The 10,000-nt window shown below is 30.4% G+C and overlaps 1 protein-coding gene and 1 long non-coding RNA gene across 4 annotated transcripts in view; one reads left to right on the top strand and one right to left on the bottom strand.

Moving 5' to 3' along the window:
• Nucleotides 1-10,000, bottom strand: part of LOC146872646 (uncharacterized) — a 177,666-nt gene that overhangs the window by 84,396 nt on the left and 83,270 nt on the right. The window lies entirely within an intron of this gene.
• On the top strand, nt 1,484-3,198 carry LOC118449238 (uncharacterized). Its single transcript, XM_035883602.2, has 2 exons — nt 1,484-1,634; nt 2,200-3,198. Exons 1-2 carry the CDS (start codon nt 1,620-1,622, stop codon nt 2,485-2,487), a joined length of 303 nt encoding a protein of 100 aa, XP_035739495.1. The 5' UTR covers nt 1,484-1,619; the 3' UTR covers nt 2,488-3,198.

Raw genomic sequence — 10,000 nt, 5'->3', positions numbered from 1 at the left:
ACACGCACTTACATACATTCTCTCTCTCTCTCTCTCTCTCTCTCCCTCTCTCTCTTTCTATCTGATTTAACCGAGAACCGTATTAGAATTGAGTACAAGCTTAGAATAGTTAACACGACGTCATCAAATTTATTGCAAATAGTTTAACTGCAAAGCATGAGTGAGTAAGTACCTATGTATTATCTCAGTTGGAATTTCAATAATTAAGTGAAACTCGAGAGAATCGAAGGGCATAATAATATCTCCCATTATTACACTTTCCCCCCTCTTCATCCACCTCCTTATATATATATATATATATATATCTCTCTCCTTCTCTTGGAGAATCAGTTGCCGAGGTCTATTGGCCTTGATGAGAGAAACGTTTTCGACTCCGTCACACTTCCTACGAGAGGAAACCCGTTTAGAATATCAATCGGTTCGTTCGACAATAGTCTAACATGTATTTAGGCTAACTAACGATTCAGCTCTCATTCATAGAATCTCATTTAATTTCGGTATGTGCACGTGACCAGGGAGTAGAGACAGAAAGAGAGAGAGAGAGGGGGGGGGGAAAGGAATCATATAGATTCGATGTTGCGCATAATGATCGACACGATTAATCTTTTTTCTTTTTTCACTTATTTATTTATTTTTTTTTTTTCTGATATTAAAAAGAAAACAAAAATTATTCCCTTCTAAGATCGTAAATTTACGTATTTAAAGGATTATTATTGTAAAGCGGGGTGGGGGTAGAAGGGAGGGAGGGGGTGGATGGAGAAAAACAAAACAAAACCAAAAAAAAAAAAAAAAAGAAAAGAACGAAGAGGAAACAAAAACAACAATGACATAGTCGAGATGATTTTCAGGTGAAATGAAAAAAAAAAAAAAAAAAAAAAAAAAAAAAAAAAAAAGAAAAGCGAAACGAAAAGCGAAAAGAAAAGAAAAATAAACCTAACGCGAATGAATAGTAATCGTCAATAGGATTTCGAGATCGACCTCGACAAGGTCGCAAAACGATTGAACGTGTGTACTCGATCGATGGACGGGAAAGAATGTTGCGTGTCCTCCTCTCCTCCCGCTCTCTCCCCCTCCTCCTCCTCCTCCTCCTCTTCTTCTTCTTCAATTCTCTGATGTTTGGCCATTGGCCAAGGACAAGCTTGCTTTAGGTTGCTCAACTTCGAAAGAGTAAAGCCAACGAGATAGACAGGGTCTATTTAGTTTTGTATACATTATTTCTCAACTTCAACTAATAAATAAGGTTGAACGTATGTAACGTACGTAAGTATATATTCTCTCTCTCTCTCTCTCTCTCTCTCCTTCTTTATCTTTCTCTTTCTTTCTCTCTCTCTCTCTCTCTCTCTCCCTCTCTAGATAGAATGACGATTACGTGACAATGACTAACTACGTGATCACGATTATGTTCGATTACGCGAATTAAGTTAATGTTTAATTCGATTCACGTAAATATATACGCGAAAGGACAAGACGTATTGCTCCTTCTTATTCTTTTACAACGATCGATCGGACTATATAAACGAACTCGATTTCGACTTTAACCATCAATCGATCCTCAACTCTACACGAGCTTTTGAAGTTATCAATCAACCAGAACTATTATTTTCACACTGACAATCAACATGAAGTGCTTCGCCGTAAGTATTTGTTTCTTTTCTTTTTTTTTTTTATTTTTTCTCTCCTATTCGTCGATCGAAATTAAAGATAAACAACGAGATCGTCACGAACTACACATTTGTTTCCTTTTTATCTTTCTTTTCTTTTCTTTTCTTTCACCTTTTTTTTTCTTTCTTTCTTTCTTTCTTTCTTTCTTTCTCTTTTTTTTTTTTTTTCTTTTTTTTTATTATTTCGAATTTTACTCTTTCGTTTCTTTCAAGCCAAATTTCTTTTATAATACATATATTGTAAAAAAGAAAAAAAAAAAAGAAAAAAAATATATATATATATATCTTCGAATTCAATTATTCAAAATTTGTCATAATTATTCGATTCATATGTAATAAATTTAAGATTATATTATTAATTATTTTTCCTATGGACTCATGAATAATCGAGGGTTGTGAAACGACGCTTAATATATATATATATATATATAATCGAGAAGAAAATCGTGATTAGAAAGAGAAGAAGGTAAAAAGTGGGAGTATAAACGAAATATTAAAAAAAAAAAATATAATTTTTTTTTTGTTAATTATTATTTAGGCTATCGTTCTGCTAGCCATGATCGCAACAATGGCCTTAGCCGATACGAAGCCTGCCGATGTCGAGTCGATCGAGCCATCTAATGCAGCGAACCCAATAGAAACTGAAAGTGCAAGGAACAAACGAGGATTATTGGTTGGCGCTGCGTACACTGCACCGATTGCATATACTGCTCCAGTGACGTATACATCAGCAGCGTATGCCTATCCCTACGCATACAGACCTGCATATACTGCCTACCCCTATTATGCAGCTGCTGCATACAGCGCACCCTACATCGTGGCCTAGATAATGAGACGACCTACGACGAGCTTTTACCTGACACCAGAACCGAATGCAGTCGTTAACGTTCTGCTACTCTTAAAGGTCTTTTCTTTTTTTCTATGTTTTCCTTGTTTGTTTGTTTTTCTTTCTTTCTTTCTTTATTTTTTTTTTTTCTTCTTTTTAATTCTTTTTTTTCCACCCTCTTTCATACATAAAACAAAATAAACTCGTACACTCGCCACGTCAAAGGAAATCTATTCGGAATCTATGTATACTCACACATATAAGAACATAAATATATATATATATATGTGTGTGTATATATATATAAAAAGAAAAAAAAATCGCACATACGATACAAGAGCTTTTTTTATTTTCTCTCTTTCTCTTTTTTATAAGCTCTTTTTCCTTTGTTCGTGTATTTTTTTGTTTCGACCTCTTTTTTTTTCTCTCTCTCGAATTTTTCTCTTTTATTAGCCCGAAACGGAGGATATAATACAACGTGGAAATAGTTTTAGAGATAATAGATAATAGGTAGAGAAATTTGTTTGTTTGTTTGTTTGTTTATTTTTTTTTTTTCCTTGACGATACGCTGACAATATCCTCCTTTCGTTATGATACTTTCACAATTAGGCTATATAAATATATAAATATATATTATTGTTCGATGTATTTCATTTACGAGAATAAGAAAAGAATACTTAAGATGTATGTATAATGTCTGTAAAAGATCTTTAATATCTATGTAAACAATGTTTAATCAATGCTAATAAATATCATATTATATGCATATTAACAAATACAACAACAACAATGTTCTTTTTCTTTCTTTCGTTTCTTACGATATTAAGAGAATTCTTTTTTTTTTTCTTTTTTTTTATGAGATAAAAACTGATTTTATTTCTATTCTCTTTCTTTAAGTTAAAAAATAATATTTAAATTTACGTCTTTTCGTTTTCCCTTCCAAACGAAAAATAATAAAAACAATTATTGAAATAAATTTGCAAATATTCGTTTTGTTCATGCATAACGATTCCAGGTATGCCGTTCAGGATCCTCACGTGTAAATTTCATTCAAAATGAAAAATCTCGATCGATCGATCGATCGACCGATCGATCGATCGTAAACTGCATTCCGCGCGTTTATCGGGAAATGTACGAGAAAAATTGCATTCCACGTTCTACGAAGAGAAATTCAAGCTTTTTCTGACATTATTCTTTCTTCGTTCGAAATAAATCGAAAATATTTCACGAATGTCGTCGACAAGTTCCATTGACAAAGAAAGAGAAAGCTTTTATTTTCAAAATTAAACCAATATGAACAAAGATTCCTCTTTAAAAAATGTATTGGAATAGTAATAGTATTGACACATATATATATATATATATATATATATATATATATATATATATATACACAAACACGTATATTGTTGTATATACGTATCCATCGGTCTCCTAACTTTATTTCTTTTTTTTTTTTTTATCTTTTCTTATTTCGATTTTTTTTCTCTTCCTCTTCTTTTTTTCTCTCTTTTTTTTTTGTAACAGTAAATTCCCCTCTTACAAAGTGTACAAAATACAACGGGATCGTGCCAATACTTTTTTTTTTTTATAGTCAATATAAACGACTTAGCCGGAATGTTTTATATCGAGATTTCCTTTGCGATCAAAAAAAAAAAAATAAAGAAACATGTGAGAGAGAGAGAGAGAGAGAGAGAGAGAGAGAGAGAGAGGAAAAAAAATAAAAATTTACATGCAATAGGTAGGTAACATTTGGAAAGGAGGTAAAGCAGAGAGCGATTCGAAACAGACCGAGTGTGGTAAAAACTTTTAATTGCCCGTTTTAATTGCTGCCGCCTGAATGTTCCGCATGGTAATTAAACCGCGTTAAAATACCTCCAATGTCAAATTTTAATTATACAATATTTCAATATTATTTTGCGTAAGGTTATCGAATTTACAAAAAATAAATAAATAAATAAATAAATAAATAAATAAATAAATAAATAAATAAATAAATAAATAAATAAATAAATAAATAAATAAATAAATAAATAAATAAATAAATAAATAAATAAACATACAAACTAACAAAACGAGCCAATTGTTACTTTCATCGATGTTTTCTCTCTCTTTCTCTCTCTTTCTCTCGAATATTTCTATTAATACAAAGTTTAATTTAAGAGGAAAAAAAAAAGAAAAAGAAATTTCGAAGGAAACAACAAAACTCGCGAGAACGATTTTATAAATAATTTTTTTTCTTTTTTTTTAATAAATAATTTCTTTTTAATAAAATAATTTCGGAAGGAAAGAAAAGTCAGGCGAACGATTTTAAAAAGAATTTCGATAGTTGCTGACGAAAAAGAAATGGAAAAGATTTAGATTTCCTTTCGTCTTCTTTGCATATTCTTCTTTTTTTTTTCTTTTGTATTTATTTATTTATTTATTTATTTATTTTTTTTTTTTTTTGATAGAAGGAAAATAAAATTCTCACCGTCGTCGTCATCGTCGTCGTCGTCGTCGTCGTCGTCGTCGTCGTCGTCGTCGTCGTCGTCGACGTTGGAAGTAAATTTTCCTCCTCCTTTTTTTTTTTATCTCTTTCTCTTTCTCTCGTTCTCTCTCTCTCTCTCTCTCTCTCTCTTTTTTCATCGATGATTGTCATTATCTTTCGTACGGTTTATTTTCGAGGACAGGCTAAACCGCAGACAATCGATGAGGTAAAACGAACGGGCGACGCTTACCGAATGGGCGCGCGTAATCTTAGGATTTGAAGCCGCAAACGCTTGCGGTTACCGAACCGAAACGAGCCGTGAATACAAATGGGTTTTAGAGTCCCAAACGCGTTGAGAGCATCGTGTTTACGAACTACTCTGCTTTATAGTTCCTTCGAAACTTTGATAAGCGAAACTGATAAACGTCTCCTAGTTGTTAAATCATCCAATCATTCTTTTTTATCGTCATTTATTTTTTTATATATATACATATATATTAATCATTTATTACGCACAAAAAAAAATATATATATATATATACATTTATATGTTCATATATATCAGAAAGAGAGAGAGAGAGAGAAAGAGAGAGAGAGAGAAAGAGAGAGAGAGAGAGGGAGATAGTGAATTAAAAAGAAAAAAGAATAAAGAGAGGGTGAAATTGAACGATATATTATTTGTGCAGTGTAAGTTAAAAAAAAAAAATAAAAAAAAAAATAAAAAAAAAAGAGGGAAGGAAAGAAAACAAAACAAAAAAAAAAATAAAATAAAAGTAAAAAAAAAGCTTGAAGTCTTGCGACACACAGGTTGCATACTAACAACGATACCTCACACACGTCAAAGAGAGAAGACATAGTTCGATCATGCTGATTCTATGCTCGTTGGTATGGCTAATGGGGAAACCACAGGGGTATGCATAAGTCATATGCCTTGCTTGTATTCCATGTGATTTTTGCATTCCCTTTTCTTTTCTTTTCTTTTCTTCTCTCTCTCTCTCTCTCTTTCTCTCACCCTCTCTTTTCTTTCCTCTCTTTCTTTCGACGCAACGTGTATCATACTAACGATCAAGGGCGTGTACTAGGATTTAAACGATCATTCATGAATATAATTATCGATTATTATTTATTCGAGATATTTATTCTACGAATGAATAATACTTTCGTTAAAAATCTATAATAGATTTTATCCTGAAACGTTAAATTATTGTCAATTTAGATTTATATTATCAATTATATCATATATATTTATATAAATAAGAACTCGATTATTTGATTATAATAAAATTAAATATTCATTCTTACGTCGATATATTAAAAATATATTTAATGTTCATTCTTTCATCGATCAGACTGTATTTCGTTATTAAAAAAAAAAAAAAAAAAAAAAAAAAAAAAAAAAAAAAAAAAAAAAAAAGATGAAAGAAGAAAAAAAGAGGTTCTCGCCATTTTGTCGATTAGAAATCAAAAGGATAAATGATAATGAAAGATATAATTAGACAGTTAAGGACGACGTGATAAATACCACGTACATATGTCTACATAACATTCGTTCGACGAAACAACTATAAACATTTTAACGAAGAACAGAGAATGACAACGGCGTTAACAGGATAAAATAACATATATGTATACATGTATGTAATATATATATATATATATATATATATATATATATATATATATATTACACATACACATGCACATACAGATTTGACACATATACAAAAGACAATCTTTAGTGCTGTTATTATCTCCTCTTGGAACGAGCTTTACATTGCTCGTCGTATTTTCGTTGCCGTTACCAAACTATAACTATTTCACGGTTCGAGTTGCAAGAACAGTCGGTCGGTCTCCTCATAAACGATTATACGCAGCTCAAGAAACTAGCTCTACGCGATATCGTAAGAATACATGAGCCGTAACGAGTAGAGACCTGTCGGTAATATTGTCAGTATATTTATTAGTATCTATGTATGTATATATATATATATATATATATAAATATATACATATATTTATTTAAATACGTATATATACTATCTTGAATCATATTAGAAATATATTTTCAATCATTGATAATTAAGATTAAACGCTTTGATTTCATCTTTTTTTCTCTTTTTTTTTTTTTTTCCAATTATTTATATTTATTTATATCTACTATCAACGTATATATGTACGTATACCGTACATTGCTGTAATATATTTAAATATACGATTATAAATCTTCATGATTAATCGTTAATTATACGCGACAGAGTGTAATAGTAAGATGTAATTGTTATTTTATTTCAAAAATTTTATTATTTAAAAAGAAAAGGGGGAAAAAAGGGCGAGTGAGAGGGGGAGGAGGTAAGAAAGAAAGAAAGAAAGCAAAAAGAAGAGAGATAATCGAGATTCTACGTGACCATAATTTTATCCTAAATATAATAATAATAATAATAATAATAATAATAATAATAATAATAATAATAATAAAAATAATAACAATAATTACTTATTTAAAGAACGTCATTCTCTCAAATACTTCTGACAAATATAATAACGATAATAATTGATTCTCTCGTAAAAAAAAGAATTCTTTTTTTTTCCCCCGAACCACATCGCAAATTTATTCGCGCCAATCGATGTTTTTTTCCAATATGACGCGAGAAAAATTTGTCATAGAAAATAATGATCGTAGATAACGTGTTACAATTAATCGTAAAAGTTATTTCACGTAAAATTGCCATAAGGTTCCTTATGAGAGAGAAAGTAAGAGAGAAAGAGAGAGAGAGAGAGAGAGCTCGATGACACTCCCACCGGAATCGAAATATTTCGATGAGGGTGAACATGTTCCCCTTCATGGTAGATGCACGTTATCCAACCCCTCGTGTCATAAACTCATGTGGCTTTCTAAGGTCTATTCGATCGCAACGGTGACAGTTCAATTTCCTCGAAAAAAAAAAAAAAAAAAATATCGACACCAATTTCAACTTCTCTAGAAAAACGTCTTCGAGATTAGATATAATCCTTAAGCAAGCGTCAGCTATTAAACTTCATCGTTTTATTGTTTCTTTAGTTTCTTTCTTTCTTTCTTTTTTTTTTGTTGTTATTTTTTTTTAATCTGTGCTTTCCGATTATATTTTATTTTTCTCGATCATTATAATAAATCGTCATTAAGATTATATTTTACATTTTATTTTCAATAGATTTCATTCATTTGATACGCGCACTTTGATACAAATTTTTAATATATGATTTTTAAAAATTGAATAAATGCAATTAACGTTGTTAAAGCAAAAGCCAGAGAGAGACAGAGAGAGAGAGAGAGAGAGAGAGAGAGAGAGAGAGAGAGAGAGAGAGAGAGAAAAGAAAAAGAAAGAAAGATAATATAATAAAATTTGAAACGAACGAACGAACGAACGTGTTATTCATGAACGTGTAATATCGCAAGACGTGACGTCAATCACGAAAAGACTTTGAAGAAAAGTCAGATTTCTTTACTCGTTATTTTATTCCTCTCACGTAGAAACGGTTTTTAGTTCTTTCCCTTCGCAGTCGTACGCTCGAAGGGATGTACGTGTCGATAATTGTGACGATTTTTACTCGACGTTACCACCCTCTTTCTCTCTCTCTCTCTCTCACTCTCTCTCTCTCTCGAAAGGGAGACAGAAAGAAAGAAAGAGTGAGACAGATAGACATAGAAACGGAAAGAGAAAGAGAAAGAGAAAAAAAGGGGGGGGGTGGTAAGGGGCCGGGAGAAGGGAGGTGAAAGAAGAAAGACTGACGCGAGACTTTTCTTGACAAGAAATATTTTTTTTGAGATGTACGTGAAGTACCTTAACAATATTTCTTTTTTTCTTTTCTTTTTTTTTTTCTTTTATCCATTTGAAAATTTACTACTATTTTCGAAGGTAGTAAGGAGGGGGAAGAAAAAAAGAAAAGAAAAAAAGGAAAAGAGAGAAAAAGAATTAAGAAAAAATTAAAATAACGACCTAACGTTTTCTCTCTTTTCTTTTACTCATTACAAAAAATATTTTCAATATTAATGGCAATAAATTGTTCACTTTCACCGTGTTATAAATGTTATGATTAAAAAAGAGAAAAAAAAAAAGAAAAAAAGAAAAAAAAAAAAGGAAAGAAAAAAAGAATATTTCAGATGGCGTACAAGTGTTTCCATTAAACTTCCACGTTTCCACGAGAAATCATCTTTTATATTGGCTAAAGGACGTATAAAAAAAAAATTTATTCTACAAAATACAACCATTGCCCTTGCAAATTTTTCAAAAGAGTCCAATTATTATATAAGCCGCGTAACAACGAGTACGTGCTTTCAAATAACAATATTCAGAAGAGTTTTTGAATAGTAGAAAAAAGTTTTTCGAAAGATAATCTCAATGCGAGAGAAATTCATGATACCGACGTTTCAATGAAAACCTTTTGTACGATCACAAATTACGTGAAATTAAATGATATTATTAAACAATGCCAATTTAATAGTTTACGAGATAATAATTTTATTGATTTTTCACGATCCAATCAGAAAAAAAAAATTTATATTCTTAGGATGATTTTTTTCAATTTCGAATTTCGATAACAAAATTTTGAAAAGACGAGAGAAAAGAGATGCAATGAAAAAGAGAGAGAGAGAGAAAAAGAGAGAACAAACAAAAAACTGTCCTAAATTTCAATCAGAAATTCAAACGTAATTCAAGCGTATCTTTTTTCTTTTTTTTTTTTTTTTTTTTTTATACACAATTAAAACAAAAAATGCACAAAAAATGCACAAAAAATGCAAAATAAATGAACTTAGTTTTTCTACTTCTTACTCTCTTTTTCTCTCTCTCTCTCTCTCTTTGTTTATAAGTTCTTGATGAAAAAAGATATATCGTCCATTAAATAAATATTAAAAAAGGAAGAAAAAAAAAAAAGAAAAAAGAAAATAATAATAATAATAATAATAATAATAATAATAATAAAAATAAAAGGTATTATACAAAAAGTGATGGGAAACTATAAGTGGCAAAGTAACTTCAGGGCTTGCAACTTTGTGAATATAACCGA

The sequence above is a fragment of the Vespa mandarinia genome, chromosome 12 (assembly GCF_050613455.1).
Source record: "Vespa mandarinia isolate Hongniang chromosome 12, ASM5061345v1, whole genome shotgun sequence".
NCBI classification, from domain to species: Eukaryota; Metazoa; Arthropoda; class Insecta; order Hymenoptera; family Vespidae; genus Vespa; species Vespa mandarinia.
This window is presented reverse-complemented; position numbering and strand designations above follow the sequence as displayed.